At 55.8% G+C, this 20,204-nt stretch overlaps 1 protein-coding gene across 1 annotated transcript; it reads left to right on the top strand.

The window, feature by feature from the left end:
• The first annotated feature begins 16,939 nt into the window (after positions 1-16,939).
• Positions 16,940-20,202, top strand: LOC127310248 (replication protein A 32 kDa subunit B). Its single transcript, XM_051340932.1, has 10 exons — positions 16,940-17,068; positions 17,159-17,260; positions 18,218-18,315; positions 18,399-18,440; positions 18,650-18,727; positions 19,059-19,137; positions 19,246-19,317; positions 19,395-19,480; positions 19,721-19,789; positions 19,866-20,202. Exons 1-10 carry the CDS (start codon positions 16,940-16,942, stop codon positions 19,948-19,950), a joined length of 840 nt encoding a protein of 279 aa, XP_051196892.1. The 3' UTR covers positions 19,951-20,202.
• The last annotated feature ends 2 nt before the right edge of the window (positions 20,203-20,204 follow it).

The following is a 20,204-nucleotide window of genomic DNA, read 5'->3' as shown; positions in this document are numbered from 1 at the left end:
GGTAACACGTCCTTTAAAGAGGCCCTCGGAAACAAAACAAAAAAACTGGATGGATTGGATTCCTGGGCTCCTTCCATGTCGTGGCCAGCTCACATGTCAAAGCACTCTCGAATTGGCTGTTTTTCCATATGCAGGCCCGTGTAGAGTGAGCCTTCCCTTGCATGCGTGGTTTAGGAGCGCTAGATGCCGTGTCGGTTCTAACAAGCGCCATAAATTTCACTCACCGCCCACTTCCTCCTCCTTCTCCCTCTCTCTCTCCAAATTCGTCGGCGGTTCGTCTGCCAGTGGCAACGCGTAGACTGATGGTGGTTGTCTGCCATCTTTGCTTTTTCACCGTCTCCGCTGCTTTGACTTCGATCTTTGCTTTTCCACCGTCTCCCGCGTAGACTGATGGTGGTTGTCTGCCATCTTTGCTTTTCCACCGTCTCCGCTGCTTTGACTTCGATCTTTGCTTTTCCACCGTCTTCCGCTTGTCGTGGTATCGTCACGGCATATGCCATAGGGTGGCTAATCGAAGGGGTTCCTGAGGGATCTCACGGCGGTATCCGGATGCGGGTATGGGGACGAGCGACACGGCGACGTACCCAGGTTCGAGGCCCTCCGATGAAGGTAAAACCTCTACTCCTGCTATGAGTGTATATGATGATCACACAATACAGTGGTGCTCCTAGAGCTGTGTCCGGCTGCTCCTGGGAGGCTAAGGGAGACGATGGTCTCTCTCACAGGGCAGCGCTAAGGGTGGAATGAAGTAAGAATGATCGATCCCCTGCACGAGAGGGGGTAGTGCGGCTTATATAGGCACCGACACTTTACATATAAGACCCTATAGTTTACTGGCCGGCTTGGCCGGCTCCGGCTTCCGCTCCTTCCCGAGGCGGTGACGTCAGGAGTCGTTGAAGCCTCATGGCCTGTCCCATCCTGATGGCCTGTCCGGCGCGTGGCACTATTGCTCCACAGTGCCCCGCGCTTTACGGAAGATGAAGTCAGCGTGGACTTTGGGAACCCGGTCCACCAACCCGGTTCCTTCCAGTGCAAGACTCGCCAGCCTTGAGTCGGTCTGAGGTACAAACCCCAGTCGGATATGGCTTGTAGAAGCCGGCCCAGCTACAGCATTGGCGGCCGTAGCCAGGTCGACTAGGACCTAGAGCCAGCCGGCTTCCGGACCAGCCGGCCACGGCGCCAGCCGGCTGCTCCTCAGCCGGCCTTTGCCGCGAGCCGGCTAGTGGCCAGCCGGCTACTCCGCGTCCATTGCCCTACCCGGGGTCTTCCCCCCGACATTAGCCCCCGAAGCTGGCAAGGTCCTGCGTTTAGAAGGACCTAGGCAGGTTTTCCTGGCTTCTTGAATTTATTTGATGGCGCTTGGAGGGGCCGGCTGAGAATTTCCGTTCAGCCGGCTGCGCCCTCATCCGGCTCGTTCCTGCCGGCTGCTTCTAGCCGGCCACTTTTTGCACTTATGTAGCTTTTGCTTTCTCGCAAGTTTTGGTGGCGTCTCCGCCTTGCTGATGACTTTTGGTCCGAGTTGAAGTTATTGTCCGGCTCCGGCTTGCGGCGCGCCGGAGTCTCCGCCGCCTCGGGTCCTGCACCCGACTTGATCGGTCTGACGCCTGGCCCTGCGGTCGGTTCGTCTGGTCACATCAATGTTCCTCCGGATCCGGTGCGGTCGTGGGCGACGTGGTGTGGCCGTTTTCGGTAACCGTCGTGGTAGTGGGAGGAGTTACGGCGCAGTAAATCCCGATCGTGGCCCACGATCGCCACGTGGCCGCGCAACTGGCGCGCCAGGCGGCTATAAATGCCCCCGGTAGCGGTACCGAGGCGCCCTTCTTCTTCCTCGCGCTCTTCGTTCTCTCGCTCAAGCTCTCTCCTTTCTTCGCTCGAGCGCTCCGTCGCACGCCAACACTTCTCCTCCAGCAACCTCCTGGCGAACTCCGGCGAGCAACTGCCCCGACGTTCTCCCGCCGGGCCGCCGCCGCCACTCCACCAATCCGGCGCCACGGGGCCGCGCGTTTCGACGGCGCATCCTCAGCCGCCGTTATCGCCGCCGCGGTCGCAAGGCTCTTCCTCGCCGTTTCGCCTCTCTTGGTCATCTTCTTCCTCAACCTCGACAATAGCCTCCCCTAGCGGATCGTGGAGGGGCTCATACATGCAGGAGGATGACATCGAACGGCTGGTGCGCCTCCGGCGGATCCCGCGGTCGGTGGTCACGCGGGTGCCCGGCGAGGAGACAGAGCCCGCGCCGAGGGACGGCGAGCGCGTCGTCTTCGGCGCGCACCTCGACCGCGGGCTGGGCCTGCCGGCTTCCACCTTCTTCCGGCAGTTCCTCGACAACTTCGGCCTGCAGCCGCACCACCTGCCGGCCAACGCGTGCGTCCTCCTCAGCTGCTTCGTGGCGTTCATGGAGGCCTACGCCGGCTTGTGGCCAGACATCGACTTCTGGAGCCGGCTGTTCTACTTGAAGGCGCAAACCACCGAGGGCCACCTGCGGGCCTGCGGCGCCGCCTCGATCTACACCCGGCCCGGTACGCCTTTCCCCAAAATCCCCACCGTTGACTCGGTGAAGAACTGGCAGATGTCGTTCTTCTATGTGCGCAACGAGGGGCAGCTCGTCGACCGGATCAACCTGCCGGAGTTCAACCCGGCTCCTCCAGTCGGCCGGATCAACTGGAGCTACAACGCCCGCACAACGGATCCGGACGCTGAGGTGAACCAGCTCTGGGACTTCCTGGCGGCGGCCGTCGAGAGTGGGCTGACCGCCGAAGACCTCCTCTGCACCATCGCCGAGCGCCGGGTGCTGCCGCTCCAGATGCGCACCCACAAAATCGGGCAGATGTCCGGCCGGTTCGATCCGAATCGGACGTCCAAGGCACTGCTCTCCAAGGCCCAGGTGGCCAGCCGGGTGAATAACATCACCAAGGCAAATGTGCCGGACGACTGGAACTACGGGCTGGCCCCCCGCGACAGGGACCATCCACCCACGCGGGTAAGCTTGGTGTTTTCGCCGACTTCCGGCTTGCGGCTGCGAGGCCGACTTTCTTTTGCTTCTGCCGACTTCCGGCTTGTTGTTTGCTCATGTTTTCTGCTTTTCTAGCTTTTTGAGCGCCAGAACGCCGAGGACGGCGACCTGGCGACGAGGAGGTGGACGCCGGATCACGTCGATCCGGCTGACCAAGCCGGCGACCAGGCCGGCGACGATGACCTGCCGCAGGCGCCTGATCTAGGCGGCCAGGGGGAGCACAATCCGCCCCCCTCACCGGAGCAGCAGGAGGACGAGGAGCCGGCGACGTCCGGCACGGGGCCAATCCCCGCCGTGCCTCTACGCGTGAGGCCGCCAAGCACCACGGCGACTTCGGCGCCCAAGGGGAGGAAGCGGGTCGGCTCCACCGCCGCCTTGGAGTCGAAGGCGAAGAAGCTCCGCCGGCTGCAGCCGAAGAAGGTTCCGGAGCAGGCCGGGTGAGCTCTCTTTCCTCTTTCTTGTTTGATTCCTTTTCTTTCCTTACTCTTTATGCTTATCTTCTCTTTGTTTATCCGGCTAGGGCCCCCATCAAGTTTGCCCAGGGGGGCGGTTCCCGGCAAGCTCCGCGTGTCGTGTCGCCGCTTCCTCGGCAAAGGAGGGAGTCGACGCCGCAGCCTTCCTCGCGCGCACCTACGCCGCCGCCGCCTGCGGGTGCTCCGCCTCCCGCAGGGGCGCCTTCCTTTGCCGTGCCGCTGGCCTCAGCGCCTGATCGCGGCACGCGGGCCGAGCCGACGCGGCAGCCGACGCTGGACGACATGTTCCCGCGCCGGACTCGTCTTTCGGACCCAGCTGCGGGGCCGGCCGGGGCATGCCGCCTTCAACCGGAGCCGGAGCCGGCAGCTCGCACCGCCCGCGGCCGAGCTGGAGCCGGCAGGCTGCGCCGCCCACGACCGGAGCCGGAGCCAGGCCGAGCGTGGTGGTGCTAGATGGGAGCCCGGAGGGGGCACCTCAGGCGCCGGAAACGGCTGCGCCCGGCCGGGCCGTCTGCCTCGCCCGGAGCGCCGCCACCACCGGAGCCGACGACGGGGGAGCCGGCCAGGCAGGAGCCGGCAAGGGACGAGCCGGCGCGCCCGGAGGGCGCCGACTCGCGCGCGTTGGTGAGGACGGAAGCCCCGTCGGCGCCGCAGCAGGGCCTGCACGTGGCCAAGGGTGCCATGCTTCTGCATGTGCCATCCGCCTCCGACTCCAGCCTTGGCTCGGCTGGCACTATGGAGCAGGCGTGGCTCCGCGCCGACTCCTACGAGGTGACCAGCCGGGAGGGGAACCCCGGCCAAGCATCGGTGGAGATGTTCTTCTCCAGCCTGCAGGCCAACCTCAAGGCTAGGGCTGCCGAGACCGCGGCCAACCTCGCCAAGGTGGAGGAAGCCGGCAAGGTGAGCTTCATCTGTTTTTGATTTGGTTATCATCCTGGTAGCCCTCCGAGGCATGGGCCGGCTGCTTGGAGCCGGCCCGGGTTTCGCTTATCTGACTGATTTTCTCTTTTCCTTAGGCTGTGATGGATCGGCGCACCACTCTGTACAACCGCGCCGTTACCCATTACCACAAGGCCAAGCTGGATCGGGCCGACTTGGCTCGCGAGCTGGAGGCCGCCAAGGGTAAGCTCTTACTTCTTTCGACTCGATGTCTTCTTTCTTTTTTGTCTTGGTTGGCTGACGTTTCACTCCGGCCGCCTCGCAGTTGAAGCCGCCAAGGTCCCGCGGCTGGAGTCGGATCTCCGGGCTGCTCGCGCCCAGTGCGCCGAGAGCGAGGAGGCGAACCGATCTGCCACCGCCAAGCTCAAGCTGGCTGAGCAGGAGCTGACGCGGCTGCGCCTGCTGGAGCAGAACCACCTCACTGAGCTCAACTCCCTTAGGACGGCGGAGAAGGAAAAGGTGGAGGATCTGAGCCGGCGGCTGACGGAGGTGGAGAAGCAGCGTCTTGCGCTGCAGGAGGAGGTTACCGCCAAGTCCACGGAGCTGACGGCTACCGCCAAGCGCTGGATGGACAAGTTTGGCGCGCTTGATCGCGGCTTGGCGGGTGAGTGCATCTCTATGTTCCTTTCCCTTTGCCGGCTTTCTGCTGTCGGCTGCCGGCTTTCGTTGGCAGCCGGCAGCAGAAACTTCTGATTTCTTCGCTATCTCCATCTTCGGGCTGGGGGCAGTCGGCTCGTGCCGGCTGCCGCCAGGCTTACTTTAGGACTTCGGAAATTTGCATTTTTCAGCTTATTTCGGCTTCGATGATTTCTGACTTGCTTCTTTTTGCAGCGGCCTTCCCGGAGACGCAGGACGCGGCTTTAGCAGCCGTTGGCGTTGCGCGCGAGTCCAGGAGGCGGGAGACTGGCGAGGGCAGCTCGGAGTACTTCAGCATGGAGGACTACATGGCGTCCATGGCTGCCCGCGTTGATCCCATCACCAAGCTTGGCTGGGAGCTCCGGAAGGCGGCTGAGGATCTGGTCCCGATGCTGTGGCCCGAGGAGGCGGCGCCGCAAGATATCTCCAGCCTCACCTCTTTGATGGAGCGGGCGCCGGATCGCTTCCTCGACTGGAAGGAGTCGGCCACGCGCGCTGGTGCCGACATGGCGCTGTCCTTCGTCCTCTCCTGGTACAACGAGGTGGACCTGGGGCAGCTCGAGTTCCGGCGAGCCGGCGTGGAGGACCAGCTCCCAGCCGAACTCAAGGCCGCCCGTCTTGCCCGAGCCAGCGCCATCGCCGACTTCGTCGACAAGGGCGCCTTCGTCGCGGACCCGAACCCTCCTCCATCCGATGAGGACTACATGGAAGATGAGGAGGCGGAAGACGCGCCCGAGGACGACCCGGCAGCCGGCTCCGTAGACGCCCCTCCGGCTTAGTTTACCTGCTTTTCAGTTGTTCTTTTGCCAAGACAATTTATTAAATCCCCGGGATGCCGGGTGCGCATGTATGAATATTATCGTCCTTTAATTATGTCACACTTTAATGTGTTTGTTAATCATTTGTGTGCCGAGTTGCTTTCTTTCGACTCGTTCGCTTTTTCCCATCCGCCCCACTCTTTGGCTGTGCCCTTGCCGGTCGTACGTCCGACTTGCGATCCGTCGCCGGATCAAGAGCGGGCCGCTGGGTGAGGCCGACAGTATTTCAGTCGAACGAGCTGAGTTCGGCAATCCGGCACTTTTATGAAAAGTTGCAAGTCAACTCGCTTTTACTCTTTCCCTTAGTCGTTTTTCGCGTGCCGGCTCCCTAGGCCTTACTCCCGCCAGCCGGACAGCCGGGTTGCGGTCTGTAGCTGGATCGGAAGCCGGCTGTCGGAAACCGGATCACGTTACTGAGCCAACCGCGTGAGAGGGTTCAAGCCAATTGGCGAAACAAAGCGAAAAACTTGTCGGAAACGGCGCTCTTGGCGCGTGCTTTTTCATAGCTCACAAAAGAGATACAAGGGATACATACATTCCTGCTCTCATGTGTAAAATGGGCGGAGCAACCTGACATTCCAGGGACGTTTGGTCTCCTCGTCAGCCTTGTCCGGCTTGTTTTTCTTAGCCTCTTGGGCATCTATGAGATAGTAGGAATCATTGCCTCATCGCCTTGCTCACGATGAAGGGACCCTCCCATGGGGATGACAGTTTATGCTGTCCGGCTGTCCGCTGGATCAGCCGGAGCACTAGGTCTCCTTCTCGGAATGCTAAGGGCTGGACCTTCCGGCTGTGATAGCGTCGGAGGCTCTGCTGGTAGATAGTAGATCTGGACGCAGCCAGCAGCCGGGCCTCTTCGACCAGGTCAACTCCATCTTCGCGAGCTTCTTTGGCTTCGGCTTCTGTGTAGAGCTTGATCCTTGGCGCGTCGTGCTCGATATCAGTCGGCAGGACGGCTTCGGCCCCGTATACGAGGAAAAATGGTGTGAAGCCGACTGAGCGGTTTGTCGTTGTGCGCAGGCTCCACAGCACATTGGGCAGCTCTTCGATCCAGCAGCCGGCTGCTCGCTCAAGCGGCTCCACCAGCCGGGGCCGGATGCCGGCTAGTACTAAGCCGTTAGCCTTTTCCACTTGTCCGTTGGACTCTGGGTGTGCCACAGAAGATAGGGCCATCCGGATCCCCATTTCCTCGCAATAGCGAGAGAAGATGCCTTGGGAGAAGTTGCTGCCGTTGTCGGTGATGATGCTGTGGGGGTAGCCGAATCTCACAATGATTTCCTTGAGGAATGTGACAGCTGTGGAGCCGTCCAGCTTCTTGATTGGCTTGGCTTCGATCCACTTGGTGAATTTGTCAATCATCACCAAGAGATGTGTCATGCCGCCTCGCGCCGTTCTGAATGGGCCTACCATATCCAAGCCCCATACGGCAAATGGCCATGTGATGGGGATGATTTTTAAGGCGGAAGACGGCTGGTGTCTCTTCTTTGCGAAGCGCTGACAGCCGTTGCACTTCTTCACCAACTCTTCTGCGTCTCTGAGCGCAGTCGGCCAGTAGAAACCGTGCCGGAAGGCTTTGGCCACTATGGCTCTGGACGAGGCGTGATGTCCGCACTCTCCTTGATGGATTTCCCGTAGGAGTTCAATCCCTTCAGCCGGCTCGACGCACCGCTGGAACACCCCACTTACGCTGCGTTTGTACAGCTGGTGGTTGATGATTGTGTAGGCCTTGGCCCTTCTCTCAATCTGCCTGGCCTGGACTCTATCATCAGGCAGCACACCGTCGGTGAGGTAGGAGAGGAATTCTTGTGCCCATGAAGGTACACATCTTATCTCGAATATGCTGACCAACAGGGCCTCCTGCGTGGGAGCTTCCGGATTCGACTGCGTGGTCGCCGGGTTCGGCTTGCTAGCCGGCGGGTTTGGCTTGCTAGCCCCCGAGTTTGGCGATGAAGCCCCCGGGTTGGACTGAGAAGTCCCCGGGTTCGGCATGGTAGCCGGCGGGTTCGGCTTGTTAGCCCCCGACTTGGGCGATGAAGCCCCCGGGTTTGGCTGAGCAGCCCCCGGGTCAGCCGGCACGAATATTGAATCCGAATCCGGTGACGGTATAATGGATGGCTTCTTGAGAACCGCCAAGGCGATGCCCGGCGGAATGGCTTGCCGGGTTGAGCCAATCTTGGACAGGGCGTCAGCCGCCTCGTTGCTTGCTCGTGGCACATGGTGGAATTCGCAGCCGTCGAAGAAGCCGGATAGCTGCTGGACATGGAAGCGGTATGAGGCCATGTTGGCGTCCTTCGCGTCCCAGTCGCCAGATGCTTGTTGTATAACCAAGTCGGAATCGCCGAAGCAGAGTATGCGACGCACGCCAATCTCCTTGGCCAGCTTCAGCCCATGGATGAGCGCTTCATACTCCGCCACATTGTTGGATGCGGCGAAGTGGATCTGCAGGACGTAGTCCAGCCGGTCTCCCTTGGGAGAGGTGATGACGATGCCGGCTCCCAAGCCGTTGCGCATCTTCGAGCCGTCAAAGTGCATCTTCCAGTGTGTGGAATCTGGCACAGGCGGCAGGTATTGCATCTCAGCCCAGTCGACGAAGAAGTCCGCGAGGATCTGCGACTTGATGGCTGTGCGTGGCTCGTAGAGGATGGTGTGGGCGGCTAGCTCCAGGGCCCACTTGGCAACCCGGCCGTTGGCATCCTTGCTGCCGATGATTTCCGCCAAGGGCGCTGTGGCAACCACCTTGATGGGGTGCTCTTGGAAGTAGTGCTTGAGCTTCTTGGCCGCCATGTAGACGCCGTAGGTGACCTTCTGGTAGTGGGGGTAGTTTTGCTTCGACTGGGAGAGCACTTCGCTAAGGTAATAGACTGGGCGCTGGACCAGCTGCTCCTTGTCGGCTTCTTTGCGCTCCACCACCAGGATAACGCTAACCACTCGGTTGGTGGCTGCGATGTACAACAGCATCGGCTCCATTGAAGCCGGCGTTGCGAGGATTGGCGCGGTTGAGAGCACGCGCTTCAAGTCACGGAAAGCTTCCTCCGCCTGCGGTGACCAGACGAACTTGTCCGCCTTCTTCATCAACTGATATAGGGGCAGTGCCTTCTCCCCCAGCCGGCTGACGAAGCGGCTCAAGGAAGCCAGGCAGCCAGCGAACTTCTGGACGTCCTTGAGGCACTGCGGCAGTTCCATCTTCTCCAGGGCACTGATCTTGTCCGGGTTGGCTTCGATTCCTTGCTGAGAGACGAGGTAGCCAAGGAGCTGGCCAGACGGCACGCCGAATGTGCACTTGGCCGGGTTGAGCTTCATCCGAAATCTTCTCAGATTGGTGAAGGTTTCTCTCAGGTCATCAAGGAGGGTAGTCGTCTCCTTGGTCTTTACAACGACATCATCCACATATGCGTGAACGTTTCTGCCAATTTGATCCTGCAAGCACTTTTGCATGCACCTTTGGTAGGTGGCGCCTGCATTTTTCAAGCCGAACGGCATAGTCGTGTAGCAGTAAGCCCCGTACGGGGTAATGAACGAAGTCTTTATTTGATCAGCCGGATTCAAAGGAATCTGGTGGTAGCCTGAATAGGCATCTAGGAAAGACAACAGTTCACAGCCGGCAGTCGAGTCTATGACTTGATCTATGCGCGGCAGGGGGAAAGGGTCCTTTGGGCACGCCTTGTTCAGGCTGGTGTAGTCGATACACATGCGCCAGGAGCCGTTCTTCTTCAAAACCAGGACCGGGTTCGCCAACCAGTCCGGGTGCAGTACTTCCATGATGAAGCCGGCAGCTAGGAGCCGGGCGATTTCTTCACCGATGGCCTTCCTTCGTTCTTCGGCGAAGCGCCTGAGAGGCTGCTTCACCGGCTTGGCTTCAGGCCGGACGTGGAGGTGGTGCTCAGCCAACTCCCTCGGCACACCCGGCATGTCTCTTGGAGTCCATGCGAAGATGTCCCGATTCTCACGGAGGAAGCTGGTGAGCTTGCTTTCCTATTTCTTGCTCAAGCCGGCACCGATGGTGACGTACTTGTCCGGCTGCGCCGGGTCCAGCAGGATCTTTTTGGTGTTGTCGGCCGGCTGGAAGTGAGTCGTCCCAGCCGGGTTGCCTGCAGCCGGCATGTCTGTCTGCGCGGCCTTGGCCAGGGCGACGGCGTCGTGGATGAGCTGCTTCTCGGTGGCGATGACCAGCGTCTGGGCCATCTTGGAGCTCTGCGTGGCGCAGTCCATGGAGCGGCGATAGTCGCCGGCTATGGTGATGACCCCCTTGGGGCCAGGCAGCTTCATCTTCAGGTACATGTAGTGGGGCACCGCCATGAACTTGGTCAGGGCCGGCCTGCCCAGGAGCGCGTGGTAGGGACTCACGAGGTCCACCACCTCGAACTCGATTCTCTCGGTGCGGAAGTGGTCCGGCTTCCCGAACATCACCTCCAGCGTGATCCGGCCGATCGGCTGGTAGCAGTGGCCTGGCACGATGCCATGGAAAACGGTGGGGGTGGGGCGCAACTCGGCCTCCTGGATGCCCAGCTTGCGGGCGGTGTCGCGGTAGAGGATGTTGATGCTGCTGCCCCCGTCGATGAGGACGCGCGAGAAGCGCACGCTGCGCTGGGTTGTGCCGATGGTGGGGTCGAGGACCATGGCGTAGCTGCCCGGCTTCGGCAGGACAGCCGGTGTGTCGCGGCGATCAAAAGTGATGGCCTGCTCTGACCAGTTTAGGTACCGGGGGACCGGCGGTATGACCGCGTTGACCTCGAGGGAACGGCTCTGCTGGCTCGTCTTGTCCTCGGGCTCGGAGGTGAAGATGATGTAGGTAGCATCTTCAGCCAGATATCGGCCATGGTGCACTTGGTTGGCCTCGTGGTGCTCGAGGTTGGCGTTCTCTGCGCCGGCTTGGCCACCCGGCCCGCCGGCTGGTGGAGGCGGGGGTGGAGGCGGGAGAGGTTCACCGCTTGTCAGCCGCTTCATGAAGTGGCAGTCGCGGGTGGTGTGGTTGGAGGGGTTCTTGCCGCTGTGGTACTTGCACGGCGAGTCGAGCATTTGCTCGAAGGTGTACTTCGGCTTCCACTGCCGGTCTTGCTTCTGGCGGCGGCTGCCGCCTGCCGCGTTGTCTGCCACGGCGGCTACGTGGGCGGAGCCATACCGGCGGTCCGGCTGGTCGCTGTGACGCTTGCCGCGGTAGTTGTCCCGCCGGCTGCCGTGCGGGGCGCCCTCGGCCGGCTTGTTGTTGTCCCTTCTGGCGGGGGCCGGCGAAATGTCAGCCGGCGCCTTGCCGGCTTCCTCAGCCAGCGCGTATTTGTCGGCGATGGCCATCAAGGCGGCCATCGACTTGGGGTCACTGCGGCGCAACTTGTGCCACAGCATGGTGTTGGGCCGACAGCCTCCCATGAAGAAGCTGATGGCCTGGATCTCGTGCACGCCCTCGCAGGAGTTGCGCATCTCGCACCAGCGCGTCAGGTACGCGCGATCCGTCTCGTCGGGGCCCTGCTTGCACATCTCAAGCTGCTGGGGGCGACCCGGCCGGCGATAGGTGCCGGTGAAGTTGCTGATGAAGGCTGCTTCGAAGTCCAGCCAGCCGTTTATGCTGCCGGCTGGCAGGTTGTTGAGCCATGTGCGGGCGGAGCCGACCAGCATGAGGGGGGAGTAGCGCACAGCCCAGCGCTTGTTGCCTTTGGCGATGCCGACTGCGGTGGAGTAGTCCTGCAGCCAGTCCTCCGGCTTGGCGGTGCCGTCGTACTTGGGGGTGTCGCGGGGGAGCGTGAAGCCCTCGAGCGTGGGCTCGTTGGCGATGCGGGGCCCGAAGCACTTTGGGCCGGCTGGAGCTTCTTCTTCCGCAATGCGGGATTCGATCAGCCGGTCGAGGCGTTCTCGGGCGTCCGCGGGCTCGATGCGCGGGCCCAGCCGGGAGTGTGCCGGCTGGCGTGCGCCGCTTGCTTCTGGAGCCGGCCGGTGCTGACGGCGGGGCTCGGAGTCTTGCTCCTGGTTCCGGCTTGGAGGAGGCCGGCTGCGGCTGCTGCCGCCTGGCTGGTGGCTCGGCCGGCTTGAGCTTGCGTGCGTGGCCCGGGAGTCACGGTGCCGGCTTGGTGCCGGGGAGGCGGACTCGGCCGTGTCCCTGGCGCCTTCCCTGTCGTTGCCTGCAGCTCCACGAGCGTGAGAGGCTCTGGGGGCATTGACATACACGGGGTTGGCGATCCGCCCGTTGGCTGCGTTGAGCAGCCCAGTCACCCGCTTGGTCTGGCGGCGTAACTCTTCGCCTTCAAGGTGGTTCAGCTCTTCTGCGGCGGCTTCTGCCGCGCGCATGTTCTTGTCGGGGGTGTCGTAGACGGGGAGCTCCGCGGACGGAGCCGGCGAAGGAGCGCCGTCGCGGGCGATCTCGGCGCCAAGGTCGCGGCCCCTGCGGCGGACATGGCCGGCTCGGCTTGGCTCGTCGCCGCCTGGAGTGAGGCCGTGGGCGCGGTTGTACTCGCGCTGGGTGATCTCCATCTGGCGCTTAGCAGCAGCCAGTTCTTCTGTTTGCTTGAGGAGGAGCTGGCGGTGCGCCTCCAAATCCGCCTCGATGGCGGTGGGGTCGGCACCAGGCGTGAGCGGGGTGCTCAGTTTTGCCCGGACTGCGTCCAGCCGGGACGGTGGTGGTGGCGCTTTCGGGCCCGAGCCGGAGGCGTTGGGGTCGACGTTGCGCTCCAGGTTGGGGCCGCGGGTGCGCGGGTTCTTGGTGGGGAGCTCCTCGCCAGCCATCATGACTTGCACGACGGCGGGGCTGGCGGGAGCGCTGCTGCCGGCTCGCGGAGGAGGGCTTGCGCAGCGCAGCACCTGCCGCGGGTAGCGCGGCGGTGCGACGGTGGCGACGTAGACGTCGTGGCCGCCGAAGGAGATGACGCTGCCGCCGGCTGGGAAGGGCCGGTCGGCGAAGCAGCCAGCGTTGTCGCGCGACGCGCCGAGGGAGCCGAATCTCCAGATCAAGCCTGAAGCGACTCGCTCGCCGGTGGTGATGGTGAGGCCCGTCCGGATGAAGACACCGGCCGAGGATGCTGAAGGCCCCACGGTGGGCGCCAAATGTCGTGGTATCGTCACGGCATATGCCATAGGGTGGCTAATCGAAGGGGTTCCTGAGGGATCTCACGGCGGTATCCGGATGCGGGTATGGGGACGAGCGACACGGCGACGTACCCAGGTTCGAGGCCCTCCGATGGAGGTAAAACCTCTACTCCTGCTATGAGTGTATATGATGATCACACAATACAGTGGTGCTCCTAGAGCTGTGTCCGGCTGCTCCTGGGAGGCTAAGGGAGACGATGGTCTCTCTCACAGGGCAGCGCTAAGGGTGGAATGAAGTAAGAATGATCGATCCCCTGCACGAGAGGGGGTAGTGCGGCTTATATAGGCACCGACACTTTACATATAAGACCCTATAGTTTACTGGCCGGCTTGGCCGGCTCCGGCTTCCGCTCCTTCCCGAGGCGGTGACGTCAGGAGTCGTTGAAGCCTCATGGCCTGTCCCATCCGGCTGCCACGGTCAGCGGTATGGAGAGGAGGTGTCCCTGTCGCCGTCAGCCACTGTAGCCAGTACGGATCGTCGTAAGCCCTGATGGCCTGTCCGGCGCGTGGCACTATTGCTCCACAGTGCCCCGCTCTTTACGGAAGATGAAGTCAGCGTGGACTTTGGGAACCCGGTCCACCAACCCGGTTCCTTCCAGTGCAAGACTCGCCAGCCTTGAGTCGGTCTGAGGTACAAACCCCAGTCGGATATGGCTTGTAGAAGCCGGCCCAGCTACAGCATTGGCGGCCGTAGCCAGGTCGACTAGGACCTAGAGCCAGCCGGCTTCCGGACCAGCCGGCCACGGCGCCAGCCGGCTGCTCCTCAGCCGGCCTTTGCCGCGAGCCGGCTAGTGGCCAGCCGGCTACTCCGCGTCCATTGCCCTACCCGGGGTCTTCCCCCCGACACCGCTGCTTTGACTTCGACCGCCTATCGTTATCTCCAAGCAAGAACACCTTCACCGCCTTGACTTTGACCTTCGGCTCGGCAATGACGGTAAGTCTTCCAAAATCCTTTCACCGCCTCTTGTTTACCGTATATATGACCATATATGGTGTGTAGACGCGCGGCAGATGACATGCATAGTTGATCTGCTAGGGTTAGGGTTCCATCGGATTTATGACCATATATCTAAGGGAGAATGTGGTCCCTAAAAAAAGAGAGGGAGAATGTGGGGCCGGGATAGGGTTGCTAGCACCCGTTGCAATCTTGGTAATGAACAGCTTTGATTCACCATGACCTTATAGTTCGATTGTCTTTGATGCTTATGATTAGATCTATGACAATGCGTAGACCAATGGGGGTAATGAACATTTAACATATGCTCTCAACCAGCTTACCAAATTGGTTGTGCATGGAATTTGCTAAATGTTCAATTATCTCGTAGACCGCTTGTTGTTATGGTAATTGATATATAGGCTACACTTATGACGCATACATTTTATTTATTGTGTTAATCCATATATCAGGCCAATGATTAGTCAACAGTTGTTGGCGTGTGAAACCACTGAATCAACGTATGTGTACAAACATGTGTTGTGCATTTATCCTTGATTAGTGGGCTCCACGCACCTTCATACTATATGAGGCCCAAAAATGTATTATTCTAAGGACAATGATTAATTAGGTATTCAAAGGATGGTGTAATCAAAATTAGAGTTATGTGCATAGAAAAGTGTGTGCATTTCTCTTGATTCGCTTACACCATCCATGAGAATGCTCTGTTTATATATGGGGCCTTTAGGGATGGAGTTAGTGAACCATGTACATTAATAGGTTCACTGATCCCGTCTATGAGATTTATGTGTCAAATGATCGTATGAGGCCCTAACTATTTTTTTAATTGTTATGATGAGCCAATGGTTACAATATGGCGGCCACATATTGGTGGCTGAATGATCTTTTCTGACTTGAGCATTGTATAATTACTCATGATTGTGCATAGCATTTGGTCGGAAATGATCATTCATGCCGCTAGGTGATTTATATGAGGCTTCAAGTATGTTACAATTGGTTTGTGTGGTTTATGATGCCGATGATTACAATGTCGACCAGATGATATGTATCTGCCATGTGTTCTATCCAACAACAATGATTGTACAACATATTTGGTAGATACACATTCATCTCGCTGGCTATATGAGGCACACAATGTGCTTGTTCATTTTTAACTATTATGATGAGCAAATGATTATAATCTGGCCACATATTGGCGCCTCACTTTTTTCTGTAGATGTTGAGCCTGGGAGTGCCCATGGAGGTTCCCAGTGAAGAGGGCTCCACCAAGATACAAAGGGTACGCCGGCTGCACAAAACCGAACTGAAACTGAAAACCGAACCGAAAAAAACCTAACCGTAACCAAATTTCAGTTTTTATGGTTTTGTGGTTAGGTTTCAGTTAGTAAAAGTGCTAACCATATAAAATTCGGTTAATTCAGTAAAAAACTGAAAAACCGCAGTTAACCGAAAGAAAACCGAATAGCGTAGACGAACAGACAGTTTCTTTTGCAGGCCCATCCTACATGCACGTTAACCTTTTATATAAGTCTGGAAGTGTGTATTGTACAAGGAATGCGCTCCAGCATGTTGGTATGGACTTGGTAGTATACATTTACATGAGAACAGGTCGTGAGTTCAAGTCCCTAATGGACAACAATGCTGCAATTTTTTTAGTTTGACCGCATTTTTGCTATTTATCATTTTTTTTCTCCCATAACACAATTAGTTTGGTCTTAAAAATATATAGAAACAAAATATATGTCCTAAAAATAGGTGCTATTCAAAAATTCGCGTCAACTTTGGTTAATTTGGTTATTACCGAAACCGAACCGAATTTACATGGTTATTACCGAAACCGAATCGTATTTTTATACGTAACCGTATTTACCGAAGTATTGAAATCGTATTTACCGAAAAACCGTATTAACCGAACCGAAGTAACCATATTAACCGAACGCGCAGCCGGAGGTACGACCACCCACTGTTGGCCACTTCCATGACGATGTGTCATCAACACACTTCTTTAAGGTTTTGATGGCTCTTAGGATTAGGGTGCTCGCTCCCACACTTGGCTTCAGGCCTTACCTGGGCCCGACGTCAAGGAAGATGACCATGAAGACCACCACAAGGTGCCAGTGGGAGAGGGACATCAAGGAGGTCACTGACAATGCCATCCTAAAAGGTGGCTGGGCAGATTTTTTCGCCATCGCTCCACAACCTGAAGATTGACTACTTGCTATTTTTTAAGAAGCTCAGCGTAAGGGAGTACAAGTTGGTGGTCTTCGGCTACTCATGTTGTGAGGTTGATGGCATCAACCTGAATGCATGAAGAGCCTTGACAAGGATGACTAGTGATCAACGCTGTCCTGCTTACTGCTAAATAATCATCGTTGATCTAGCTGTCATGCATTGGTTGGTCATAGGAACATGATTAGGTACCCTTGCATTATGTTACTATCTAGTAATACTAAAATAATATGCTAGTATGATATGGTATTGTTGATCTTTGTTGTTCTTATTGTTCTTCGTGTTTTTGTTGTTCTTCCTATTGCTATGGTAACCTCACCACTTATGAGAAGAGGTTACCATAGCGCCTCGATGCTACACAACCAAAAACATAGCAGGGTGAGCAACATTGAGCTAAGCATGTTTACGCAGCCCACCAAATAATCGCGTATACTATCTCTCATGGGCCTTCCAAAATTTCACCCGGGCAACCAAACAAAATTCACAACGTAATTTTTGTACCTTTTCTTCCCGGCCATGTCTCCCAGGTTAATGCGTCCGGGAGCCCCAAAATAGACTCTGGGTCAGCATGGGATATCAGAATTGGTTCAAATCAAGAGGGAGAATGTGGTCCCTAAAAAAAGAGAGGGAGAATGTGGGGCCGGGATAGGGTTGCTAGCACCCGTTGCAATCTTGGTAACAGGAGATACCCAAATATTCGTACCAGGACCCTCCACGATACAAAGAACCGCCCCCTACGTCCTCTCCCGCCCATCCCCTCCTTCCGCGCAGGACTAGGGTTTTACACTTTTACCCACCGGGCCTCACGATGTACGGCGGAGTCAGCCAGCACGACGGGAATGGCGGCGCCGCTAACGCGAACAACCAATTCGACGGCGGCAGGTTTATGCCCCCGCGGACCACCAGCACCCCGGAGGGTGGCAGCGTCATCACGAGGGTATTGTCATCTTCCCTAAATCCGGCCTAATCTCCCCTAGTTTCGCCACCAAGTCTGATTGCTGCAATCGTGGGTTCGCTCTGTGCCCAGACTCGCGGCTCGCAGGCGCTGCTCCCGCTCACCGTGAAGCAGATCATGGACGCGTCCCAGACCAACGACGGTTTTGCTGTCAATGGCACAGAGGTAGCAACGGTACAGATCTTGCCTCTTCGAGCGGTGCTGTGTTGTAAAACTCGTTTCTTTTCAGAAGTGATTTGAATTGTTTTGTGCTTGCTCCTTGCTGTGTGAAAGGTGAAAGTTTCGCATTGGAGTTGGTTGAGCCGATTTAATGGGATCGAAGCAGACCTTCGTACTGTAGTGAAATATAAAAGCGTTCCAAAAATTATTATTACTAGAGAGGCAATGGACCACTTCTTATAGTTGTAGGCAATTGGATTACCATTTTGAACATATGACACGGGCCAGGTGTATTGGTTCCACCACACAATGGGGAAATGAACACTAGCTTGGTTAGTTTGCATATTGCATTAGCTGAATTTTTGTAATTCTTGTTCCTATATCCTGCCACATTGCACAGTCGCCTGTTGTGTAGATCGCGAACAGTGAGTGTTGGGATGTGGTTCTTCTGTGAGTTGCTTGGGAGGCCAATGCAGCCTTCCCTCCCTTTGCCACATACTACCTCCGTTCCAAAATAAATATCGCAGCATTGTGTAGATACGGATGTAGCTAGCCGAATTTTAATGTTTAGATACATCCATATTTAGAAAAAAGATACGAAAATTATTTTGGAACGGATGGAGTATTTCCTAACTACATAGCTTGTGTAAGGACCCACTATGGCATCCCGGTAAACAACTAAACATAAACATGGGCCCTAATTGCTTGCAAATACTGCTGACTCAGCCATTCAATTAGGTTGGGGCTGGCTGCGGTACAAGTGCAAAAATTGTGCAGTTATGTACTTACGTAAAAGTATTCCTAAACCTTGAGGTTTTGTGCAATGGGCAGCTGGATCAATTGCAGTTGGCCTTTGGCTATTTGTGTGTGGTTGCATATGATTATGTTTTTAGCACTTGGCTTCCTACCGAGATCAGTAAAGATCAGATTCTTTTTTTATCTACTAATTGTTTTAATTGCCCTGAATTGCAGGTTAGGCTTGTAGGACGCATGTTGAATAAGAAGCAGCAGGTCACAGATGTATCGTTTGTTCTTGATGATGGTACAGGCAGGATAGAAATGAAACGCTGGTGAGATTCATGTGTTGCTTTGGTTGGTCTACCAAAGTTTGGACCATCACTAATATATGCATCGGCCTTTATTTATTTCCCAGGGACAACGAGACGTTTGACACTGAAGAAATGAAGTTAGTCAAGTAAGGACTAAAGAGCTAGTAATTGTCATTTGCTGGCAAATCAGTTTTATATACTCCTCTGTCTAAAAATAGGTGTCTCAACTTTATCTAGATACGGACTAAAATGCATCTAGATACATCTGCATCTAGACAAAAGTGAGACGCCTATTTTTAGATGGAGGGAGTACAACAAACTTGAGAGTGTTTCCTTGTTTTTTTTGCTTTACAAGGGACGGTGACTATGTTATTGTGATTGGTGGTCTGAAAGACTTCCAAGGGAAGCGTCAAGTGACTGCTTTTTCTGTGCGGTGAGCACTTTAATCTTCCTTTTAGAATATTAGGATGTGATCTTTCATATCTTATTTCTTCTATTAGGTTGTGGTTGGCATTGCAGTGGACTATAAAACTGCTATTTCTCCAACAGTTTGTTACCTTCAGTATACATGCACAAGTATGGGAGTATATATGACGAAATATTAATGTAATGTTTTTCTCATACAAATGCGTCTATATATATCAGATCACGAAGTATTTTGTTGTAGCAAGATTTTCTGGGGTGGAAGAGTATTTTGTGCCCATTTGATATAGGCCAGCTACATTTTCCTTATACTATTCTTACTGTTTATGAATTCCTGTCAGGCTTGTTACCAACTACAATGATATAACACATCACTTTCTGCACTGCATTTATGTGCATTTGGATCTCGCAAGGCCTAAGGTACTGTAATGACATGCCTTTATTTCTAGATTTTAATTTATACAACTGAAAAATATCTATGATTTATTATGATGCTTTTTTTTTCTTTGGATTTTTCAATATTGGTAGAGGTCTTTGTCGCAGCCCCAAGTAATTGCTAATACATCAACCCGGAACCAAGCTCCACACACTAGTAATCAGGTAGTTTTGGAAAGTATATCATTGTTTTAGTAGATCCACCAAATTGGTGTCTAATGGTTTTGCTCTTCCTTACTCAGGCCCCAACATCGTCTGCATCTAGAAATACTGCCAGCAGAGACTTATCCGATTTGGTCATGAGTGTTTTTCTTGACCCAGTACTTGGGTAAGTTAGCTGTGAATGATTATGCCAACAAATATTTTGCTATGTGCTAATAATTTCTTAGGATCATTGATTTAACATGAATGTGCATAAACGCTCCTGAGTATGCATGCCTTTGCTAGAAGAAGGCTACAGTATCATGTTATGCTATGATTAGTGCTCGTGTGTTCTTTTTCATACAATTTGCTAGAAGAAGGTTACAGCATCATGTTAGACAATGAAGACTGCATTGTGTTCCTACAGAAACCTGGAGCATGGAGTAAGTCTTGATCAGGTCGCGAGTCGTCTCAATCTATCACTTGGACAGACCAGGTATCACCCTTTCTCACCCTCCTCCCCCTAAAATACATTCGACTTCTTTTCCGTAATCCTGTTGTTTTTTTCACAGGTCGACTGTTCTAGATCTCGTTGATCTTGGCAACCTTTATGCAACTATCGATGACGACCATTACAAGTCTACCATGAATGGTTGAATATGTTTGGATCCACACACGTAAGCATTAGGCTCCCCTGCGGAGCTATGAAGATAATAAGCACTCTGCAAGCCTTGTTTTTGCAGCGTGCCTCAATGGTCCCTTAGACAGTTGCAAGGAGATCAACTTAACAGCTAGGTTAAGTTGCGTACTTGCGCCCTATGTCCACGGACATGAGTAGGTTAAATCTCTAGGTGGTTCGCTTGTTTTTGCTACAGCAGTACCTCCAGCACATATGTGACCTGCAATTAAGA

The sequence above is a fragment of the Lolium perenne genome, chromosome 6 (assembly GCF_019359855.2).
Source record: "Lolium perenne isolate Kyuss_39 chromosome 6, Kyuss_2.0, whole genome shotgun sequence".
Taxonomy (NCBI): domain Eukaryota; kingdom Viridiplantae; phylum Streptophyta; class Magnoliopsida; order Poales; family Poaceae; genus Lolium; species Lolium perenne.
The sequence above is the reverse complement of the archived record's forward strand: the minus strand, read 5'-3'. Positions and strand labels throughout refer to the sequence as shown.

Excerpts from the sequence above, each read along its gene's own strand:
- LOC127310248 (XM_051340932.1), top strand. The coding sequence starts at position 16,940 with ATGTACGGCGGAGTCAGCCAGCACGACGGGAATGGCGGCGCCGCTAAC. Across the intron at positions 18,728-19,058 it reads GTGACTGCTTTTTCTGTGCG|GCTTGTTACCAACTACAATG; the intron begins GTGAGCACTTTA and ends AATTCCTGTCAG. Across the intron at positions 19,790-19,865 it reads CTATCACTTGGACAGACCAG|GTCGACTGTTCTAGATCTCG; the intron begins GTATCACCCTTT and ends TTTTTTTCACAG.